Here is a 24,313-nt window from a genome sequence, read left to right on the forward strand (position 1 = left end):
ACTTTGATTAAGTACGACCCAGCTTCAATGAAAGACTTGACCACGTTCAAAGGCTCACTTCAATTTGAGAATACCCATAGGCATGGTAAATATCTTAAGTTGTAGCTGTTTGGCTATGTATTCCACCTTTATTTAAAACTCGTTTAGCATTCGTTCTTCTTGTCGCTATCATTGTATGCCATTAAATTCCTATTTTCAGTTATTTCTATAGTTTTATACTGAATCTATGAATGCACTTGCTTTCTGGAGTTTAAATGTTTAATAAGCGATTACTATGTGAATCTCAAAAACGACGAAAAGTATCCAAAAGCGCAGTTTTATTTTAGCATAATAAAATAAATAAAAATGTTTGATTTCACCGGATTGGTAACCTCATGGTTGATGGCTGAAACACTCACTGTTTTTAGCCATATAAGTGTTAGTGAAGTGAACTCAGTCACCGCATAGTGTAATCTGCTAATAACTATTTCCATTATTAAATATAAAACACCCAGTTTATAATGGTACATTTCTAGGAAAACAGCGCTGCACTATGGGCAAAATTTCTTGATATAAATTATATTAATTTGTTACTAGTACTTACGTGTGAAGTTGTCTGAATATATACACATCAAAAGACGTTTTGTATCACCCTGGTTTCCAGAACATCCGAAGACAGACGTTGACTGTGGATATTATATCACAGACACAGTCCCTTTGACTGTTCAGAGATGTCACTAAACCTGCCGAAAGATACAAGAAACCACGCATGAACAGCGCCTATTAGACGGAGGGGATCCGACAGCCGGTAAGTTCCAGTCATTCCTACAGGAAAGAGGTACAAGGCCCGTGTTGTCTGAAGTTCAACCATGCCTAGACGGTCAATACCGCTGTTCGAGCGTGTCCGTATTGTTACTTTGTGTTAGGAAGGGCTCTCAACCACGGAAGTGTCCAGGCGTCTCGGAGTGAACCAAGCGATGTTGTTCGGACATGGAGGAGATATAGAGGGACCGGAACTGTCGATGACATGCCTCGCTCAGTCCCCCAAGAGCTACTACTGCAGTAGATGACCGCTACGTGCAGATTATGGCTCGGAAGAACCCTGACAGCAACGCCACCACGTTGAATAACGCTTTTCGTGCAGCCACTGGAAGTCGTGTTACGACTCTAACTGTGCGCTGTAGGCTGCATGATACGCAGCTTCACTCCCGACGCCCATGGCGTGGTCCATCTTTGCAACCACGACACCATGCAGCGTGGTATAGATAGGCCCAACAACATGCCGAATTGACCGTTCAGGTTTGGCGTCACGTTCTCTTCACCTATGAATGTCGCATATGCATTCAACCAGACAATCGTCGTAGACGTGTTTGGAAGCAACGCGGTCAGGCTGAACGCCTTAGATACACAGTCCAGCGAGTGAGCAAGGTTTTGGGGTGGCATTATGTGCACCCGATGTTCGCCGCTGATGGTCATGGTAGGCGTCGTAACGGCTATACGATAAGTGAATACCATCCCCCGATCGATAGTGGAACCATATCGACAGCATACTGGGGAGGCATTCTTCTTCATGGACGACAATTCGCGCCCCCATGGTGCACATCTTGTGAATGACTTCCTTTCAGGACAATGACACTGCCCGAATAGAGTGGTCAGCATGTTCTTCAGATATGAACCCTATTAAACAAGCTTTGGATAGATTGAAGAGGGCCGTTTATGGACGACGTGACCCACCAAGCACTCTGAGGAGTGGGACAATCTTCACCAACAGTTCAAAAATGGCTCTGAGCACTATGGGACTTAACTTCTAAGGTCATGAGTCCCCTAGAACTTAGAACTATTTAAACCGAACTAACCTAAGGACATCACACACGTCCATGCCCGAGGCATGATTCGAACCTGCGACTGTAGTGGTCGCGTGGTTCCAGACTGTAGCGCCTAGAACCGCTCAACCACTCAAGCCGGCTGCACCAACACTGACTTGATGAACTGGTGGATAGTACACCACGAAGAATACAGGCAAGCACCAATTCAAGAGAACGTGATACTGCGTATTAGAGGTACCGGTGTTTGCAGCAATCTTGAGCACCACCTGTGAATGTCTCGCTGTACGGTGGTACAACATGCAATGTGAGGTTTTCATGAGTAATAAAAAGAGCGGAAATGATGATTACGTTGATCTCTATAACAATTTTCTGTACAAGTTCCGCGACTATCGGAAACGAGGTAATGCAAAACTTTGTTTGATGTGTGTACAGTTTTTCGATGAAACCTGTCAGTGATTGCCAGAGCTAATTACTACACGTCCTTCATATTAAATTGTGCTTCTGGAGCTTTGGAGCTGGAAATCTTGTTGAACCCAAACTGAGCAGAGGCCAACCAGCATCCCGCCATTAGAGTGAACGGCAGGCCTTTCCTAAGGACAAACTGCGCAAGGGAAATAAGGAAAGCAGGTAGAAGATGGAAATGATAGATTGCATGTGGGTTGAACTCTGCAAAAAAGAGACGCCATCTCTTTTGTATTCCAAATGACGAAAAGCCATTGTATAGTGTGTTTAAAGTGGGAAGTCCTCTGGCGCTGTAAGAATACTATGGGAAGATGCTTGTTTCGCAGTGCCTCCCGTATGCAGGAAGCCCGTATTCTCGGAAACGTTAGGAGGAAAGCAGTGCAATGACATGAAAGTGGTGGAGTGAGATGAGAGGCCAGCCGGATCGGTTTGTGTTTTAGAACGGAGAATGTTTCACTATTAGAAAGGGCCTAATTGCTCAGTTCTCAGAACAATCGCTGTCACTGATGCTCACAACCATAGAATAGGCTCACACGCATCTTGCATCCTTCTATTTACTGCACAGATCTTGAATAGTCTGGTTCGTGGAAAGTTTCTTACCAGGAGAGACAACTTGCTCCTTTGGCCGAGGTCGCTAAGGCACGCATGCGTGATCGACCTCGGAGATAAGGAGGAATCGGCACACTCAAAAATTCGGAATTAAAAGTTCTTTTTCTTGCTCAGGACACTCTGTGGAACTTATTTCCATCCAAGTCTTAACTGGGGACTTTCAGCTGAGAGAGAGACTTCAGCTCTGAGCTCTAAGGGAGAGGAGCCTTAAGTGTGGATCAGATGACATGGAAGGTTCAGGCATCACAGCTGCCACTCGCAGGAAATAGCAACGCTAAGTACGACGAGCAATTATAACGTTCGCACACAAAATGATGGGAGCTGCAAGGAGTTTTCCGATTGACATTAAAGCTTTCATGTTTCTGACTGAAGGACGTTTGTTATCTGAAACTCAGTGTGTGCTCAATCAACACAGTGGGTGCTTGCCTGATTTTTTCTGTAGTTCTTTCTTTCCTCACTGATAAATATCCCGCAATCGCTGAGCGATTTTATCTTGGCCCCAAATGTTATTTTCACTGTAACGTATTCACGTCCTCTTATTACCCATCCATTTCCAAGGTGCTGGCATTTTAACTCCTCTGTGGACTTGCATTAAAACTAAGTCAACGGAACAATCTCGTTTTGTTGGTACTGATATTAGTTGTTAATTCATAGTATTAACAAAAGTAGTTGCTTTCTTAGTAGAGAGAGAATGTCGAGACAGCTATATTGTTAGTTCTATAAATAGGTCTACTGGTGTAACTTTATAAATGTAGACGTTTAATTTTTTTCAAACTGTAAAATTTTACCATGAATGAAAAGGGGCGCTCTGTCGTAGGTTTGTGGGCAGTGGCTTACAGTGTGGGGGATTTGTTCAAAGTATTTTCATTGGGTGAGGGGGAATGCAGTGGGGAAGGTAGTGAGCATTCTAGGGAGATCCTCTCCTAGGAATGCATAATCTGTAGTAGAAATAAGTTGAAAGAGTCCAGTTAGAATACGCAAAAGAGGAACTAGATACGCTGAGGAGGGTGAAGGGTGGTAGGGAATGGGAACTGGCTGTTGGAAAGAAGGCATCTAAGAGGAGGAGGTATTCTGAGAGTTGTATTTTGCGTCTATGCAATAGATTTGATCAACTGTCAGAGTTCAGTGCAGAGGATCCACTTTTAGCTGTAGGTGTAGGAAACATGCAGCTCTCCTCAGTATTTAGAAAGCCTAGGTCGGTTGCAAATTCAAACAGAAAGAAGAAGGTTTTGCTGCTAGGTAGTTCGCGAGGTACAAGTGTGTGTCAGCAGATACAGGGAATGTTGGGGGGGGGGGGGGGGGGGATGTAGAGGGTAAGTACCAGGCCCCCACATTTTGAAGTCTAGTGCAGGGTTAGCTCAGGTGACTGAAAGGTTAGGGAAGTTATGTACGAATTTTAAAAAAGAGGATCAGTTAGTGATATTGGGTGGAGAAGGCAGTAGTCTTGATAGAGACGGGGAATATGATATAGGTAGTGACCTGGTAACGATAGATACACAAACTGGTAGCAGTAACGTGCATTTCGTGCAACTATTTCAGTGTCATGATCGGCCTCCTCTTAGTGCAGCTGTTGGGGTCGTTAATGTAGGGCTGGAGAGGGCACTAATGGCACAGGGCATGGGTCACATTTTAGTGGTCCCAGTGGAGTCTATTAGTTGATGTTTCGCTTGGCATGGCCTCCACGTCAACAGGTATGGGAAGGAGAGGCTTGCAAAGCTTATAGGTGACAGTGTAGCGGGTGGTGGTGGGATCACTTATGGAAATATTCCTGTAGTAATTGTTGTTAGAGCTGCACTTTCTTAGATTCAAGTCAGATGGTAGGTATACCTGCTTAAAGGAACTCCCTCTAACAAAGAGGTCACCTTCGGAGGACATCATGTTTCCTGGTAGAGAAGGAATTAACTTACTTCACTAAAATGTAAGAGGTATTAGAGATAAAGTCAGTGAACTGCTTATAGATGTTGACTCTCAAATTATTGGTATATCGGACAATTCGGAGGCTTCTTTTACCAGGATACAGAATGGGTGGCTGTTTTTCAAGGAGTTCCTTGCAGAGTGGTGGAGTGGCTATGTACAATAAAAACAGTATTCCATTTGAGCCGATAGACATATCACGGCGTGGCACTGAACAGGTATTCGAATGTTGTGCAGGGGCAGTTGAATTTATTGAAACTAAACTTTTAATTTTTGTTGTTTACAAGTCCCATAACTTTGACTTCAGAGCATTTTTGATCAGGCTAGATAGGGTTCTTGATTCACTTTATAGAATGTACGAGAAATTATTTATATGTGGTCACTTCCATATTAATTTTGTATATGATGGCGCAAGGAAAAGGATGTTGGTAGATCTCCTAAATTCATATGATCTGATGCATACTGTGTTTTCTTTTTTCCAGCTAGGGTGCAGGGGAACAGTAGCACAGCCATAAACAATACTTTCATTCATTCTTCATTACTAGATGGGCATTCTGTTAGTAAAAGGGTTAATGGCCTTTCAGACCTTGACGCACAAATTTTAACACTAAAAGGCTTTTGCACGCATACAAATGTCACATATGATTACAAACTATGTAGGAAAGTTAATCCAATGGCAATAGCTAGTTTTTTAAGCCTCTTCAAGGAACTAGAGTAGCAGGATGTTTAAAGTGCTAATAATATAAATGACAAACGTAACACTTTCCTTTATATATTCTCTTTGAGAGTTGTTTTCTATTTTAAGGGTATTAGCAGTATAAGGCAGCCTGTGTGGCTGACTAGTGGGATAAGAATATCGTGTAGAACAAAGCACGCATTATATCAAAATGGAAGATCTAGTAATGATCAAGCTACAGTAGCCCATTACAAATAGTACTGTAAGGTGCTTAAAATGTTGTTAGGAAGGCAAAGAGTATGTGGTACGCAAATAGAATATCTATTTCACATGATAAAATTAAAACCATACGGTCAGTTTTTAAGCAAGTGTCTGGTCAGCAGCAAAAGATTGAGGATGTAAAGTACGTTTGTAGTAAGAATATATCTGTTACTGAAAAATCAGATATATTTACAGTATTTAACAATCTTTTTCTGAACAGTGCTGGTGAATTAAATAAAAATTTTGCCTGTACAGGGAATCATACAACTGTCTTCACAAATGACTTTCGGAAATTGATGTCTGAAATATTCTTCTGTGATACTGATAAGGAGGAGACGTAATCAATAATGAAATCACTGAAGACTAAGGACTCTCATGGATATAATGGAGTGCCTATCGAAATAGGAAAGTATTGCACTGCACATGTGAGGCCTGTATGTAGCCATATTTGTAGTTTTTTCTTTAGTAATGGTCAATTTCCTGAACGATTAAAGTAGTGAGTAGTAAAGCCGCCTTATAGAAATGGAAGAAGGGATAAAGTAGACCATTTTAGACCTATATCTATGCCATCAATGTTTGTTAAAGTTATCGAAAGCGTTATGTATGTATGAATAATTCATCATTTTATATCGCACAATTAGCTATCACATGAACAAATCGGCTTTAGAAGTCATTTAACAGTAGTAAGTGCTATAGTCTCTTTTCTCTGCGAGGTACTGGATGGGTTAAGCTAAAGGTTTCGAGCCCTAGGCATATTTTTAGATTTATCTAAGGTGTTTGTGTTGATCGCAAAGTTTTGTTCCAGAAGTTGGACTATTACAGAATACGAGGAGTAGCTAACAACTGGTTCACCTCCTACTTCAGCAACAGACAGCAATAGGTAATTATTCACAGTGTTGAGAACAGCTGTTACGTGGGGTATGAGTAGGGTACAGTGAAATGTGGGGTGCCCCAGGGATCAATGTTGGGGCCACACCTATTCCTTATTTATATGAATGATATTATATGCACTCTCTTATTATGGGTAACTCGAAAATATTTCTCTTTGTTGATGACACTGGCTTGGTACTGAAGGATATTGTATGCAACATCGGCTCAGTTTGAAATTCATGACACAAGTTCATGGCTTGTAGAAAATAAACTAACTCTAAATCACAGTAAGATTACGGTTTTTGCGGCTTCTATAACACAGTTCAACAAAACCCGACTCCTTAATTTCACAGAATGGATATATGATTAGAGAAACTGAACAGTTCAAAATACTATGTGTTCAGACAGTAAATTGTCATGGGAAGCCCACATTCAGAATATTGTTCAAAGTTTTAATGCTTCCATTCTTAGTATTCTAACGGTATCCGAGTGATAGCTCGAAACGAAATTTACTCTACTTTGCTTATTTTCATTCGTTTATGTCGTATGATATTATATTTTGGGGTAACTCATCCCATTCTAAAAGTATATTTTTGCCTCTGAAACGGGATGTTCGGGCAATAAATGGTGTAAGTTCGCGAACCTATTGTCAACCACTCCTCACTAGTCTGGTTATTTTGACACTGGGCTCTCAATACATATATTCCTTTCTGTCATGTCTTGTTAACAATAACAGCTTATTCCCAAGAATAAGCAGCTTTCACTCAGCTAATACTCAGCAGAAATCCAACCTGCATTTGGATCGGACTTCGTCAATTCTTGTGCAGAAAAATGTGCAGTATACTGCTGCATCCATTTTCAATAAGCTACCACAAGAATTCAAAAATCTTAGCCTTAATCCTCGCGCTTTCAGATCGAAACTGAACAGTTTCCTCATGGGTTATTCCTTCTATTCTGTCAAGGACTTCCTTGAAAAATTGAGCTAATTCTTGTTGTACTTTTTCTTGCGTTTACTTAAACTTATGGCGTGCTTTTTTTGGATCATAGTCATTTTATTTTTATTTGTTGTTACTTTTACGTTGTAATTTCATGTGCTGACACGTTCCATCACCTTGGAGGATTGCTCCTCAAGCTGGTCCTACGGAACTTGACGTTTACATAAATAACTAAATGCAAGAGTCCATAACATTGCTGCCACTGTTGGTGTGTCATTAGGCAGTCAAGCTGCTGACCCAGCAGCAGAGGGAACAGAAGTCCGCCCAGAAATCCGTCAGTGTGCCGCGGATGACAGGGCTTTAATCTCGAGGATCACTGTCTGTGACAAAACGTGAATGTACATGCACGACCCCGAGACAAAGTAACAAACAGTTTTCACAGTTGAGGGATCGATCATCTCCACGACCGAATACTCGAAGCACATTTGCAGTGCGACCAAATGAATGGTCATCGTCTTCTTGGTCATTCAGTGTTCTGCATCAGGAAGTCGTCCCCACTGGCCAAACCATCACTACCGAGTTCTGCTACCACATTTTAAGGTGTCTGAGGGAGGACTTTCGGCGAAAGCGCCTCGATCTTTGCCATGCGAAGAATTGTCTGCTCTATTGCGCCAATGCTCCCGTTCTCTGCAACCTGAAGTCAGATAATCGCACTTCCGCATGCACTCTACTCGCCAGATTATGCTACAGCCCGATGATCGCCGTTTTGCCGCGATTCAGGAGATCCAGCACAAATCGCAAGGTTGCTTAACACACAGCGGGAAAAAGATTTTGAGGACACGTTTCAGCAGTGGCTAAAACGCTGGGAGCGGTGAAGTGCTTTACGAGGTGACTATTTAGAAGGTTGCGGTGTGTTAATGTAGAAACATAAACTAAGTACATTCCCGTAAACAGAACTATTTTGCAGGTCCTACACATATGTCCTTTGTGCTCTAGTAATAGCTGTCAGTTGATCTCTATGACTCCGCTCCACTGCGTAACCCTCAGCCTCAAATGAAAGACTGCTCCAGTCCACGACTTACAGTGGAACATCTTTAAAATGCCTTTTCATGTCTATATAAAAACTTCATTTCCCCTGCCAGTCCTCACGTAAGATCAGGACCATGTTTAGAATCATCGCAAATTGACGGAGTTCAATACACCGCCAAAAACATATCTTGAACCATTAATCGTATGGTTTTTCTTTTTACTGATGCCTAATGTTTTTGATCTGGTGATTTAAAATCTGAAATTACTTTTGCGGTTTATCCTCTGGTTTCCATGCAATTTTGGGGTTAGATTAATTACTTACAAAGAAAATGGGAGAAATAAATGAAGAGAGATTGTTGCTGAAATATTAAATGAGGTATTCTTGAAGTAGTGCTGAAACGAATGAGTGTGAAAGGAATCTCGGTCTCTCTCCAGACTTGCTGTTGAGAGCCTCCAGATTGTAAGAAAAGAGTGTGATGAGTCATAGTGCAATAGTGTCATATTACCAAAAGCCAGAAGAAGTCTCGATATTTTACAGAAGAAAAAACAATTGTTTATTTCTATGATGTCTCAGGTCTGCTCTAGAAAACTAGGATTTCATCGTATAGTCAAAACCACTGACGCTTATTTGTAGGCTGTTCGAAATACTGTATAAATTGTGTCCCATTACATAATGGAAATGTTTATGCACAGGTTTCCAGATGGTCATAATTTGTATTTGTGAGAGGAGCATAATGACATTAAAACTGTCGTTAAAATACTAAAATACCAGAAGGTGAATGGTAATAGGAGAAGATCCCAAAATGTTTAACTGGCTGTTAGTCAACAGAGAAGATTTACAACTTATCCCTGGTTCATGTGCATATTGGGCAGCCGAGCAGGAGATAGGCACTGGGACAGGAAAGAATAGCCCATAGCTGAGACTCTCGAAGCCGCTATGACAAATGTTGTCAGTGAACCAACATTCAGCCAAAGGAAAATATATTTACCTCTACACCATATCAAACTGTGTTTGACTATTTGACTACACTGTTTGACAAACATTACATAAAGATGATGAATGCTTCCAACATATAATCAGTGCTCTTCCTGCTTCGCCGCTTGAGATTGTCAAGGAAGCAGTAAGTGATAAATAATTTGTCACAAATATGTACATCAAGCAAAGGGCTGAATGTAGTCTTTCGTGGTGGTAATCTGAAATCACCACCGTTATAACTGGTAAGAACAGTTTCTAATAACGATGCAACAAATCCCTGCCACTTCTAACATCAGCTTCTATCCGTCTGTTTCTTTTATAGATTTCCCCTTTTGGCTTTTTGTCATGAATTTGGCGTTAGAGCGTCCCACATTTCGTGTACATCAAAAGTAGAGTTCTTCCTCAAACCTCAGGCGCAACGTAACGAATTCAGTAGGAATCATATCAGCCCTCTCTATGTGCCACACAGTACTATTTGCCTGAAACTGCACTCGAATACATTCCATTGTGGTTGAGGAGAGCTCCACGCCGTCCCATAGTATGTCACTTGAACTTGTGAGTCGCCAGATGCGTAAATAATAGTTTCAGGTGACCTTCCTGAAATAGTGCCCTGGCCAGCAGGGGGGCTGGCGGCACTTGGGAATGCTGGGGACTCCGTAGAAAGCCTGTGTTCCTCTCTTACAAAACAAATGTTCTCACTCGCCTCTAAAAGTCCTAGAGATTTATTTCTGTATGTGTGGAACACTTATGCAGCGCGTAATAGGCGATTGTGTGAGACGGAGTTGGCTGAGAGAAGGAGTTAAGGTGACGTGCTCACCGAGAGGGAGGTCGGCGTTGACGACTGCACAGACGGCTCCGGAGCACAGTGTGGCAACCATGGCGGGCAGGAAGAGCGCCGACCTCCTGGAGCAGATGGCGACCGTGTGGCCCTCCCGCAGGCCGGGGACAGCCTTCTGCAGTGCCAAAAGCTCCGCCGCCGCCTGCCGCAGCACCCAGTCTGCCCGTGACTCTTGGCCGACAACAACCTGCACCAGAAAACGCACACAAACGCAGTCACAGATCTCCCACCCACTACAGAAGTAAACTCACTAGAATGATTAGGAAATTATGAGCGAGCAGCGATTGTGGTGCGAGAAGCGGCCTTGCCAGTATGAACGTTACAGCTGGCGAAAAGGATGGCAAGGAATCACCAAAAGAATCTAGCAGTGCTATCCAGCGAGTGGGATTTCTCGTAGACTGTGTTTAAGTGTGTTCCTCCCACTTATTACAAATATACGTCGTCGAACGTACACTAATGACCATTAAAATTTGCTACACAAAGAAGAAATGCAGATGATAAACCGGTATTCATTGAACAAATATATTATACTAGAACCTGCATCTGATTACATTTTCACGCAATTTGGGTTCTTAGATCCTGAGAATCAGTATCCAGAACAACCACATCTGGCTGTAATAACGGCCTTGATATGCCTGGGCATTGAGTCAAACAGAGCTTGGATGGCGTGCACAGGCAGAGCTGCCCATGCAGCTTCAACACGATACCACAGTTCATCAAGAGTAGTGACTGGTGTATTATGACGGGCCAGTTGCTCGGCCACCATTGACCAGACGTTTTCAATTGGTGAGAGATCTGGAGAATGTGCTGGCCAGGGCACCAGTCGAACATTATCTATATCCATAAGGCCCGTGAAGGACCTCCAACATGCGGTCGTGCATTATCCTGCTGAAATGTAGGGTTTTGCAGGGATCGATTGAATGGTAGAGCAACGGGTCGCACCATATCTAAGATGTAACGTCCACTGTTCAAAGTGCCTTCAGTGCGAACAAGAGGTGACCGAGACGTGTAAGCAATGGCACCCCATACCATCACGCTGGCTGATACGCCTGTATGGTGTTGACAAATACACGATTCCAACGTGCGTTCACCGCGATGTCACCAAATACAGATGCGACCACCATGATGCTGTAAACAGAACCTGAATTCATCCGATAAAATAACGTTTTGCCACTCGTGCACCCAGATTCATCGTTGAGTACACCATCTCAGGCGCTCCTGTCTGTGATGCAGCGTCAAGGGTAACCGCAGCCATGGTCACCGAGCTGATTGTCCATGTTGCTGCAAACATCGTCGAACTGTTTCTGCAGATGGTTCTTTTCTTGCAAACGACCCCATCTGTTGACTCAGGGATCCAGACATGGTTGCACGATCCATTACATCCATGCGGATACGATGCCTGTCATCTCGACTGCTAGTGATACGAGGCCGTTAGGATCCAGTACGGCGTTCCGTATTACCCTCCTGAACCCACCGATTCCATATTCTGCGAACAGTCATTGGACCTTGACCAACGGGAGCAGCAATGTCGCCATACGATAAACCATAATCCGACCTTTCTGAATGCCGGAAACGTTATGATACGCATTTCTTCTCCTTACACGAGGCATCACAACAACGTTTCACCAGGCAACGCTGGTCATCTGCTGTTTGTTTATGAGAAATCGGTTGGAAACATTCCTCATGTCAGCAAGCTGTAAGTGTCGGCACCGGTGCCAACCTTGTGTGAATGCCCTGAAAAGCTTATCATTTCCATATCACAGCATCTTCTTCCTGTCGGTTAAATGTCGAGTGTAGAAATTTTAATGCCCAGTAGTGTATTATAATGTTACAGTATCTCCTCCGAGATTCCTATCCACATGTGCAGACAAACCTTAGATTCTCCCTTAGGAATTTTATACACTTTTCCCTATTGGATAAAATTATTCATGAACAATGTTTGTGTACATACAACCTAAAAAGGAAAGAAATAGAATTATCCGAATAGAACAGAGATCGTTTGGCGTGATGTAAATGTACAATCTAATGATCATAATTCCATAAAAATTCCATGATTTATTATGATTTATTCCAGAGAAAAAGCTCAAAAATTGAGGTAGTCAGCAACGCGTTGGTCCACCTCTGTCTCTTATGCAACGGACTGATTCACGAGGAGGGTTTTTGTATACCATTTATTACGGCAAAGTCAGACAAGTACACTTATTCCCACCTATGAGAACCTGCCGGAGACAGCTAGTTAGTTAATAATGCTGTATTTCATATCACGATAAAACATACAATGGAAAGTAATCACTCTCTAGGAGACACGGGCCCTAGAGAGGATCATGGGTGTCATGGCCCTTCTTCAGGAAATGTTTAACGGAAAGCGTTTCAAATTGTTATGTTAGTAACCAAATTTATCAGCCAAGGCAGAAAAGGCTTTTCACTTTATCCATTATGGATGAAGAAGTCCAACTGTGATTTCAATCAGCGTTTTATTGGGAAAAAATACCTAATGAGTTGTTTATTTCGATTTTTTCATAAGATTCATTTTCTGTACCATCAACTAGCTTTCTAGCCTCTGGAAGCTCCGTCATTTGATCCAGAGCCATGACCAAGGAGTCCTGCCGCATGTGATGCACATGAAGCTCTCGCAACACACACCTCATATGGTGAGCTTCCAGTGCCTTTAAAAATAGTTAATAACAAACAAATCAAAAGAAAACGAAGTTGTAGAGTATTTACACCCTAATATACAGTTGTTCGGAAATTTTTGTTACAAATTTTCAGGACATGTAGAAGGGGGTGAGTGAATAATATTTTGAGTAGGAACCCATGTCCGGAAAGATCAATCAACGACGCTACAGAGTTTCTAATTTATAGGCGCCTGCGCCTGTAAATATATGTATATACAAGATGACTCGTTGATCATGTTACAGACCTTCTAGCATGGTGGAGTAGGATAACTGTATCAATATGAGGTAAGTGTCCCTCTAAGGGAAACGAACGAGTCGAAAGTTATAGGCGAAAACCGTTCTGATACCTTTCACAGTGGTATACATGTACTGGTGCTGTTGTTGCTAAGATTTTAGGGTAGTCAACTTTTAGAAGTGATATACTTCCCCCCATGAACCATGGACCTTGCCGTTGGTGGGGAGGCTTGCGTGCCTCAGCGATACAGATGGCCGTACCGTAGGTGCAACCACAACGGAGGGGTATCTGTTGAGAGGCCAGACAAACATGTGGTTCCTGAAGAGGGGCAGCAGCCTTTTCAGTAGTTGCAGGGGCAACAGTCTGGATGATTGACTGATCTGGCCTTGCAACATTAACCAAAACGGCCTAGCTGTGCTGGTACTGCGAACGGCTGAAAGCAAGGGGAAACTACAGCCGTAATTTATCCCGAGGACATGCAGCTTTACTGTATGATTAAATGATGATGACGTCCTCTTGGGTAAAATATTCCGGAGGTGAAATAGTCCCCCATTCGGATCTCCGGGCGGGGACTATTAGGAGGACGTCGTTATCAGGAGAAAGAAAACTGGTGTTCTACGGATCGGAGGGTCGAATGTCAGATCCCTTAATCGGGCAGGTAGGTTAGAAAATTTAAAAAGGGAAATGGATAGGTTAAAGTTAGATATAGTGGGAATTAGTGAAGTTCGGTGGCAGGAGGAAAAAGACTTTTGGTCAGGTGAATACAAGGTTATAAATACAAAATCAAATAGGGGTAATGCAGGAGTAGGTTTAATAATGAATAGGAAAATAGGAATGCGGGTAAGCTACTACAAACAGCATAGTGAACGCATTATTGTGGCCAAGATAGACACAAAGCCCATGCCTACGACAGTAGTACAATTTTATATGCCAACTAGCTCTGCAGATGATGAATAAATTGATGAAATGTATGATGAGATAAAAGAAATTATTCAGGTAGTGAAGGGAGACGAAAATTTAATAGTCATTGGTGACTGGAATTCGTCAGTAGGACAAGGGAGAGAAGGAAACGTATTAGGTGAATATGGACTGGGGCAAAGAAATGAAAGAGGAAGCCGCCTGGTAGAATTTTGCACAGAGCATAACTTAATCATAGCTAACACTTGGTTCAAGAATCATAAAAGAAGGTTGTATACATGGAAGAATCCTGGAGATACTAAAAGGTATCAGATAGATTATATAATGGTAAGACAGAGATTTAGGAACCAGGTTTTAAATTGTAGGGCATTTCCAGGGGCAGATGTAGTCTCTGACCACAATCTATTGGTTATGACCGGTAGGATAAAACTGAAGTAGCTGCAAAAAGGTGGGAATTTAAGGTCATGGGATCTGGATAAGCTGAAAGAACCAGAGGTTGTACAGAGATTCAAGGAGAGCATAAGGGAACAATTGACAGCAATGGGGGAAAGAAACACAGTTGAATAGGAATGGGTAGCTCTGAGGGATGAAGTAGTGAAGGCAGCAGAGGATAAAGTAGGTAAAAAGACGAGGGTTGCTAGAAATCCTTGGGTAACAGAAGAAATATTGAATTTAATTGATGAAAGGAGAAAATATAAACATGCAGTAAATGAAGCAGGCAAAAAGGAATACAAACATCTCAAAAATGAGATCGACAGGAAGTGCAAAATGGCTAAGCAGGGATGGCTTGAGGACAAATGTAAGGATGTAGAAGCTTATCTCACTAGGGGTAAGATAGATACTGCCTACAGGAAAATTAAAGAGACCTTTGGAGAGAAGAGAACCACGTGTATGAATATCAAGAGCTCAGATGGCAATCCAGTTCTAAGCAAAGAAGGGAAGGCATAAAGGTGAAAGGAGTATATAGAAGGTTTATACAAGGGCGATGTACTTGAGGACAATATTATGGAAATGGAAGAGGATGTAGATGAAGACGATATGGGAGGTAAGATACTGCGTGAAGAGTTTGACAGAGCACTGAAAGACCTGAGTCGAAACAAGGCCCCCGGAGTCGACAACATTCCATTGGAACTACTGACGGTCTTGGGAGAACCAGTCATGACAAAACTGTACCGTCTGGTGAGCAAGATGTATGAGACAGGCGAAATACCCTCAGACTTCAAGAAGAATATAATAATTCCAATCCCAAAGAAATCAGGTGCTGACAGATGTGAAAATTACCGAACTATCAGTTTAATAAGTCACAGCTGCAAAATACTAACGCGAATTCTTTACAGACGAATGGAAAAACTGGTAGATGCGGACCTCGGGGAGGATCAGTTTGGGGAAAGGAGTGAGACAGGGTTGTAGTCTCTCCCCGATGTTATTCAATCTGTATATTGAGCAAGCAGTAAAGAAAACAAAAGAAAAATTTGGAGTAGGTATTAATATTCATGGAGAAGAAATAAAAACTTTGAGGTTCACCGATGACATTGTAATTCTGTCAGAGACGGCAAAGGACTTGGAAGAGCAGTTGAACGGAATGGACAGTGTCTTGAAAAGAGGATATAAGATGAACATCAACAAAAGCAAAACGAGGATAATGGAATGTAGTCAAATTAAATCGGGTGATGCTGGGGGAATTAGATTAGGAAATGAGACACTTAAAGTAGTAAAGGAGTTTTGCTATTTAGGAAGTAAAATAACTGATGATGGTCGAAGTAGAGAGGATATAAAATGTAGACTGGCAATGGCAAGGAAAGCGTTTCTCAAGAAGAGATATTTGTTAACATCGAATATAGATTTATGTATCAGGAAGTTTGTGGCACAACTTGACTAGAAGAAGGGATCGGTTTGTAGGACATGTTTTGAGGCATCAAGGGATCACAAATTTAGCATTGGAGGGCAGCGTGGAGGGTAAAAATCGTAGAGGGAGACCAAGAGATGAATACACTAAGCAGATTCAGAAGGATGTAGGTTGCAGTAGGTACTGGGAGATGAAGCTGCTTGCACAGGATAGAGTAGCATGGAGAGCTGCATCAAACCAGTCTCAGGACTGAAGACAACAACAACAACAACAACAGTATATACTTAAATAAGGAAAAGCTATGAGGAGTTATTCAATGTGTTTCACAACAGCGAAGACGAACAAGTGCTCATAGCCTTTAAGGTATGCATTTTAGAGCCCATATTTACTAGGCTTTTTTCTGTCTTTGTCCATAATACCACACATGGAATTTGAATACCCTACTTTCTTACCAACAACAGAATTGTTACATGTGTTTCAAATGTCAGAGGTAGCAGAATGATTTTGCTTGTAACTTTCGATTCGTTTGTTTCAAACACAGGAATCCTTACGTCACATTCATACATTTATCCGTCTCCATCTTTCTAGAAAGTTTGTAACATCATCGAGGTATAACTCGGCCTATGCATACATTTATAGGCCTTGGCGCGCATAACTTGTCACTCTAAAGGATTGTTATATAACGTTTCCAGACGTGGGTCTTAATCAAAGTATTATGCGCCCACTACCCTCTACAGGTCCTAGATAACCTCTATAGCTGAAGAAATGAAAATGAAACCAAACAATAAAAAATCGGATCGTGGTGCTTAGGTGGAGTGTTCAAATTCAAATGGGTCTGAGCACTATGGGACTTAATATTTGAGGTCAACTACTTAAACCTAACCAACCTAATCACACCACACACGTACGTACCAGAGTCAGAATTCGAACCTGCGACCGTAGCGGTCGCGCGGTTCCAGACTGGAGCGCCTAGAACCGCTCAGCCACAACGGCAAGTGGAGTGTGGTTCCTACTGGGATTTCTGCGGACATGGAGTTCAGTTTCACAATAGTTTATTCAACATTTACAGAATAAAAAATACATTTCCAGTTAACAAAATATTCTGTAGCCTTGAAAGAACTTTAAGCAGGGCTCCACGCAATCAATACAACCAAATTTCTTCAATTAAACTGAAAAGTTTATAATGAAATCTTTGCCCTAATTCACGTAACGGGGCAACAACATTAACTGTTTATAGTGCTCGATTCGTGGCAAAAATCAGCTAAAGTATCTGGGACACCTTCAGTAGTAAAATACGAGGTGGCAAGCAACTGTTAACTGGGATCGTAACACACGACATGCTTTGGTATACTATTGCAAATGTTACCAGATAGCTATCAATACAAACTATACACGGTTCTCTACCAACCTACTTACGCATATGCTTAATAATTCTTTTGTGATACCACGAATATGAGATTCCTCACAGAAAATAAATAACAAGATCACTTTATGGCAGAATGTCTCAGCAGCTGAGTTCGATCACAATGTATTTTAAGCAAAACGCTTTAGGATTCACTCAATGGTGCTAACAGGACGTAGTTACCAAATTTGAACTGGTCTCGCTCACCTCGTGGACGCGGGCAACTGTACTCTGTCTGCCACGACAACTATGGACCTCTGTGCAGTAATTCTTGCTAGCACACACACTGTTTGTATATCGCACAGTCCAGTCTATCAACCATTAAACTACTTGTTTGCACACGTCAGCAGCAAAAGCAGTTGGGTCGTGCTTACTCCATGTGACATGCAGACCCCCTTTTCCGCCTCGACTGAAGTCGCTGTCCACCCGACCGGAGCGAGACGCCATCTCCTACTCCAGACTGCTGTGTTCACAGAGCAGTCACGCCCCATGCCGACTGTAGCGAGGTCCGGCTGACAGCACGGCAGTGCACCAGCTTTATCAGGCCCTCTGCGACGGTTCCACGCAGAACTTGGATTGTTCGTCTCCGTCCAACAACTGGCTCATACACAATCAGGTTGAGTTCGCCGTTACAAATATTTAGGCCGCCTCGCAAATTCGAACCCTGTAATCATGTCGTAGGATTGTCCACCACTTCCACCACGACGACGGCGCTAGGCTCAGAAGATATTGGTGCTTCTACTTGCTGCAGCTGCCTGATCTCTCCGCCGATCGTCCTTGTCACTAATTCAGCCACTGTGCCGCTCACAGAAATCAGTTGTCCTCATCCCCCCCTGTTTTGGTTGGCAGGAGAGCCAACCGTGTTTTTCTAAAGGAGGCCGAAATGCACGCGTCTCAGCTCACGCACGCTGGCGTCAGGTCTGGAACATGACAAGGGAACTAGAATTGTGAAAAACGGACGTAGCTGGTGGAATACTTAACTTTAATCCATTAATGGAGAACGTCGCTTTTTATGGTACATGATTCACAATATCAATAGTACGGATACTGGCGCCTTGCTAGGTCGTAGCAAATAGCGTAGCTGAAGGCTATGCTAACTATCGTCTCGGCAAATGAGAGCGTAGAAGTCAGTGAACCATCGCTAGCAAAGTCGGCTATACAACTGGGGTGAGTGCTAGGAAGTCTCTCTAGACCTGCCGTGTGGCGGCGCTCGGTCTGCAATCACTGATAGTGGCGACAAGCGGGTCCGATGCATACTACCGGACCGCGGCCGATTTAAAGGCTACCACCTAGCAAGTGTGGTGTCTGGCGGTGACACCCCCCCCCCCCCCCCCCCCACCGCCACCACCACCGCCATCCGCCTTGTCGTAGCCACAGCGGTAGGCCGTATAAAATGACTCTCTGGGGCGGGAGACAAAAATCGAGTAACTCGTCACTTAGAAGAAACAAACTTCCCATAATATTGGTGGAAACCACTGTAAAATGTAGCATTCCCCACAACTTACACGTTCGCACAGCCATAGTTTGCAGGCGTGTGCTCATTGTCCTTGAGCAAAGCGTAATTTTAATACTAATATTAATCAGGAAAACCCTGCCATTGTCTAATTTCTGATAGTTCGTTGCGTTTGGTTGTTTTTGTGGCCTTCAGTCCGGAGACTGATTTCTAGCAGCTCCACACGCTACTTAGTCCTGTGCCAACCTCACCAACTGCGAATAACTATTGCAGACTCAATTTTAAACGACTCTCTTGGTCTCCTTCTACAATGTACCGCCTACACACTTTCCTTCAGTGCTAAAATAAAGATTCTTTCATGCTTCAGCATTTGTCTCATTGACCGATGTCGGTTTATAATCCAAGTTACACTTCGAAACAAGGCTAGACTCCTAACAAATACCTTCAGAGAGGAGTTGATAGTATTTAAATTTATATTCTCGTTAAGACATTTCTTTCGATACGTATTCTTGCCATTGCCAGTCTACCTTTTATATAGTCTACAATTCGGTCATCGTCAGGTATTTTGCTACTCAAATACGTAATGTCAGTCGGCCGGAGTGGCCGTGCGGTTCTAGGCGCTTCGGCATTGATGTGTGTGATGTCCGTAGGTTAGTTAGGTTTAAGTAGTTCTAAGTTCTAGGTGACTGATGACCACAGCAGTTGAGTCCCATAGTGCTCAGAGCCATTTTTGAACGTAATGTCATCAACTAATTTTAGCGTCTTATTTCCTCTTATATTTCCCTCAGCATAACCTTATTTCATTCGACTACATTCCATTACCATTCCTTAACTTTTTTCATGTGTCTTAATCCCTCCTCTCAGGACACTGCTCATTTCGTTGAATTGCCGGCTGCGGTGGCCTAGCTGTTCTAGGCGCTTCAGTTTGGAACCGCGTGACTGCTGCGGCCGCAGGTTTGAATCCAGCCTCGGGCATGGATGTGTGTGATGTCCTTAGGTTAGTTAGGTTTAAGTAGTTGTAAGTTCTAGGGGACTGATGACCTCAGATGTTGAGTCCCACAGTGTTCAGAGCTATTTGAACCATTGTTGTCAACTACTGTTTCAAATTCGTCGCTGTCTCTCCGAGAATTATAGTGATGTTGGCAAACCTTAAGGGTTTTATGCCTTCTTCCTGGCCTCTAATTACTTCCCCCAACTTTTCCTTTGTTTCCTTTACTGCTTGCTCATTGTGCAGTTTGAATGTGATAGGCTAGAACACTGTCTGGCTCTCTTCTCAACCATGCTTCCTTTCACGCTGTCTAACACTTATGACTGCCGTGTGGTTCCTGTAAAAGCTGCAACTAATCCTACCGCTACGTTCTACAGAGTTCCCTTCAGGTTTTCAAGGAATTACTCCACTCAACATTGTCAAAAGCTGCTGTAAGTCTAGAAAAGCCTTAAATTTACGATTTCCTGCCCTTAGCCTATCTTCTAAGAGAAGCCGTAGTGTTGCCTCGAGTGTTTCGACATTTCTCCGGAATGCAAACTGATCTTCCTCGAGCTCAGCTTTTACCTTTTTTTCCTTCCTTCTTTCTACTCCTGCAGTATAAGTAAGAAATTTTGTAAACGAGAAGCGTTTGTCAAAAATTTTTTGTCCTCCACTGGACACATATACTGTCGCTACACTTGAATCTCTCGAAACGTAACTGTTACAGAGAAAGGTAAGCTGTTCAACTGCGAACCTTCGCAAATATTCTAATCATTTAACCTTTCTCATTCTACTCTCTGCTACTGATATTAGCAGCACCATGGCTCGCCATCACTCAATTTCTATCGTTAATTAGTCAAGATTACCTCTGATCGTGACAAGTTCTTAGGTTTGTTCAGATCGCCCCGGTTCTGTCGTCTCCGATACTGTTTGCTCCTACAGAACTTGCACTTTTTGACTCAATTAGGTATTTGTTTATTCTCTCTTCTGCATACTTTGTGATAGTGAACTATTAGCTTCCTCTGCCTTGAGCAGTCTAGCTTCCAGCTGTACAAGCCAGGCCACGACGCTTTCCTGAGTTTTAGAAAGCGATTATCCTCCTGCCCATTTATTTCAACTCGGAAAAACATTTCAATCTAGTTCTGTCATTTTTTCCAAAATTGCTTTGGTGTTCTTGGTTACTTTGCTTACTGCTTCGGCTTTCTTATCGCCTTCCCGTTGTTCTATCCTCTCTGATTCTTCTTTCCTATCTCTATCCTGGGCTTTTCTATCTCCCTCCTGTGTTTCTTTCAATATTTGATTAAGCTGTGGAAGACCGTCCACCATAAATCCTTAACTTGTGCTCCTCTACGCTAAATTTGACTCCGTTTCGCTAACAATGCCACTTTCACACTGCTTGGCATTCGGTGCGTTTTCCTAGGTTTCAAGTAATGCAACAGCTGCTAACGCCCCTCTCTCAAAAAGTATCAACATGGCATCTATCTAAACTGTTAAATTCTAGTGATTTCTCTAACTTCTCTAGAGTGCACTCTATCCGTTTTAAACAGCGCAGTTTATGAAATCAAAAGTGGTTCAAATGGCTCTCAGCACTATGGGACTTAGCATCTGAGGTCATCAGTCCGCTAGATCTTAGAACTACTTAAACGTAACTAACCTAAGGACATCACACACATCCATGCCCGAGGCAGGATTCGAACCTGCGACTGTAGCAGTCGCTCGGTTCCGGACTGAAGCGCCTAAAACCACTCGGCCACCGCGGCCGGCGCTTATGAAATCCATTAATTTAGTGAACATTGGCAAGCACAAATCAGATATAAATTAACAGCCTTTACAAATAAACAAATCATCACACACAAGAAAGACAAAACTTGAACGCAACTCGTAAGAGTGAAATCCCACGAAATACAAACACATAAGGAAAATAAAATACAATTTGTGTTTACGATGCCGCGGCTTCTGAACAGTGCACAAGTGAGACAAAACTGGGACGATAAATGAGTGCTGCAACTGACTTCTCATTATAAAATTTGCCTAACTGTGCCGTTCTGATTGCAAAACATGAAACGATTCCAAGAGGAAGATCCAGCATAAGGGTCGCCAAAATCAACAGCTGTCTAGTAATGACTGTTCTGGATCAGGGTTGACATGACCAATAACTGTCTGCGTACATTTACTTGGTCCTCTCAATGACCTGCCTTTATGACTTCTAAGACGTACTCAGTGCGCAATGCTCTCAAATCATTATTGAGTATCACATATCCATATACATCCATTTTAAATAATCAAACCAGTGGGTGGCACCTCCCTTGCAGTGGGAAACATTCACAGTGAGGAAAACGGATTATGAGTGTAAGGGCTATAATTGTCAGTAACGTGTTGATCCAGCTCTGTCCCGTATCCAAGCGGTTGTTCGGGTTGGCATTGATTGAAGACTTGCTGGATGTCCTACTGACGGATATTGTGCCAGATTCCGTCCCGTTGGCGAATAAACCGTAAACATCCAGAGTGGTTGGAAGGGCTTGGCCATAATACTCCAAACATTCTCATCCTGGAACAGATCTACCGACCTTGCAGGCTAAGGCAGCGTTTGTCAAAAATGAAGAGCAGCAGTAGACTCTGTTGCCGTGTGTGGGTGGGCTGCACGCTACTGAGATGTGAGCCCTGGATGACTTGCTGTTTAGGCAACAGAACTTGGAGTAGAATAACGTACTCATACCGCTGTTCTGTAAGGTTGTCGACCAAAGTGGTCCTGCTATGAAAGAAATGACATCTCTGGTTGTTGACCCGTGTCATGATAAAGAACATTTTCCAATAACACACTATTTTGTAGTTACGGCCACCACAGCTTACATTATGAGTTGTTATTGTAAATATTTTTCTAAAAATTCTCCAAAGAATCTTTTAAAAAGGTTTAAAAATTATTTTTAAAATAAATGAAAATTCTTCAATGTAACGTCATTACCATAGTTTTAGTAGTGACCTACACGAACTACGGTTTTACTCACGTGACGGAGGTGTTGCTTGTGTTAACTGCACTCCTGTTTTAATGGGAACTGCATTTTAGCACCAGCCAATTTCTTAAATCCTGTGTCTGTTATAAGACAAATTTGGCACCGACTTTGCTTACTTCTGCGGATTACACTATCTTGTAATATGCTTAAACTACCGACGGAAGCCACCATCTTCACTGCCGACTATCTTGCATTTGAGGAAGCGTTTCTATATGCGTCAAATGAGTTCGACGACATCCTTGTTGTGACGGATCGGTGGAGTACACTAAAAACCAACAATTGGCCCCCAATACTAACCGCCATGTGTTCGATGCAACTAAGTTAATCTATAAGCGTGAAAATCAACATAACCATGTTCAATTACTATTGATCAAAGGACACTCTGGTACTTATGCCACTAGATGGAGGACCACAAGGCCAAACAAGGTGTTATTGATGGCCGACATTATTACATGAGCCTCCACACACAGATTTTGATCCTGAAGTAAAGACGAAGATCCATTACACAGACATGGGAGGTCTTTAAGAATGTATAAAGGAAGACACTACGCCGCAGTACAGCCGAGTATTCCGCGAAGAACCTTGTTCCCCCACATCAAGCTATCTAGACCTTACTGCTATAACGCACATCCGGTTGAGTCATGGTTGTTCACTTCTTTATACGATGAAAGTTCAGCCATCTCCGCACTGAGAAGGTCAGCGAACTGAGATTGCAGACCTCAGCCATGCGGTACTACAGTGTCCACGCTATGACAAAGGCGCAAGTTTCCTACGGCCTTGATCAAAGTAGGATTTCATCAGTCTACATCTGCGACGGACCTGATTCGACAGCTGACAACACTGACTCCTTCAGCGTGGTCCATTTTCGGTAAAAAGCTGATATTCAATTATAATTTCCAGCGTAAGAAGTTTTGATATACAGACTGTGCTGTGTGTGTATGTTTATAGAGTCTATCATAACGTTTACCTCAAATTAATGTAATTTGTAATGTCTACGCCGTACATGTGATATTTTATACCAAATCTGTGGTTAATCACTTCTCTGGCTAAATGGTTAATGCCAAAAGTCAATAATTTATACTAACAAAAAAAGCAGCTTTGCGATATTTTTGGAGCATGAATTTTGACGCTTCCGGCATCTTTCACCTTACAATGTATAATTCCGAGTTTAGCCTTTCAATAATTATCCACAGAAGAGGTTACGCTACTAATCTGTTTACAAATTGTATGTTGGGATATCTTAGATTCTCTCTAGCCCTTTAAAGTGAACAGTTAGTGTCATCTGAAGCTGTACCTATAACAGTGTGCAATGGTTGCAGTGCCTAATAAAGGAACCCCTAAACATCTAATGCGACGGTGATGAATTTTCATTCACACCAAAGAAAAATTTTAAGCATACTTTTCTTAATTTTTTTCGGTAAAGTTTGGAAA

At 42.5% G+C, this 24,313-nt stretch overlaps 1 protein-coding gene across 1 annotated transcript in view; it reads right to left on the reverse strand.

The window, feature by feature from the left end:
- LOC126278591 (uncharacterized) overlaps positions 1-24,313 on the reverse strand; it is a 91,891-nt gene that overhangs the window by 65,397 nt on the left and 2,181 nt on the right. The window contains exon 2 of the mRNA XM_049978803.1: positions 10,355-10,562. Within this exon, the coding sequence (XP_049834760.1) occupies positions 10,355-10,562 (208 nt within the window). The remainder of the gene's footprint in view (positions 1-10,354; positions 10,563-24,313) is intronic.

This window comes from Schistocerca gregaria, chromosome 6 (assembly GCF_023897955.1).
Source record: "Schistocerca gregaria isolate iqSchGreg1 chromosome 6, iqSchGreg1.2, whole genome shotgun sequence".
NCBI lineage: Eukaryota > Metazoa > Arthropoda > Insecta > Orthoptera > Acrididae > Schistocerca > Schistocerca gregaria.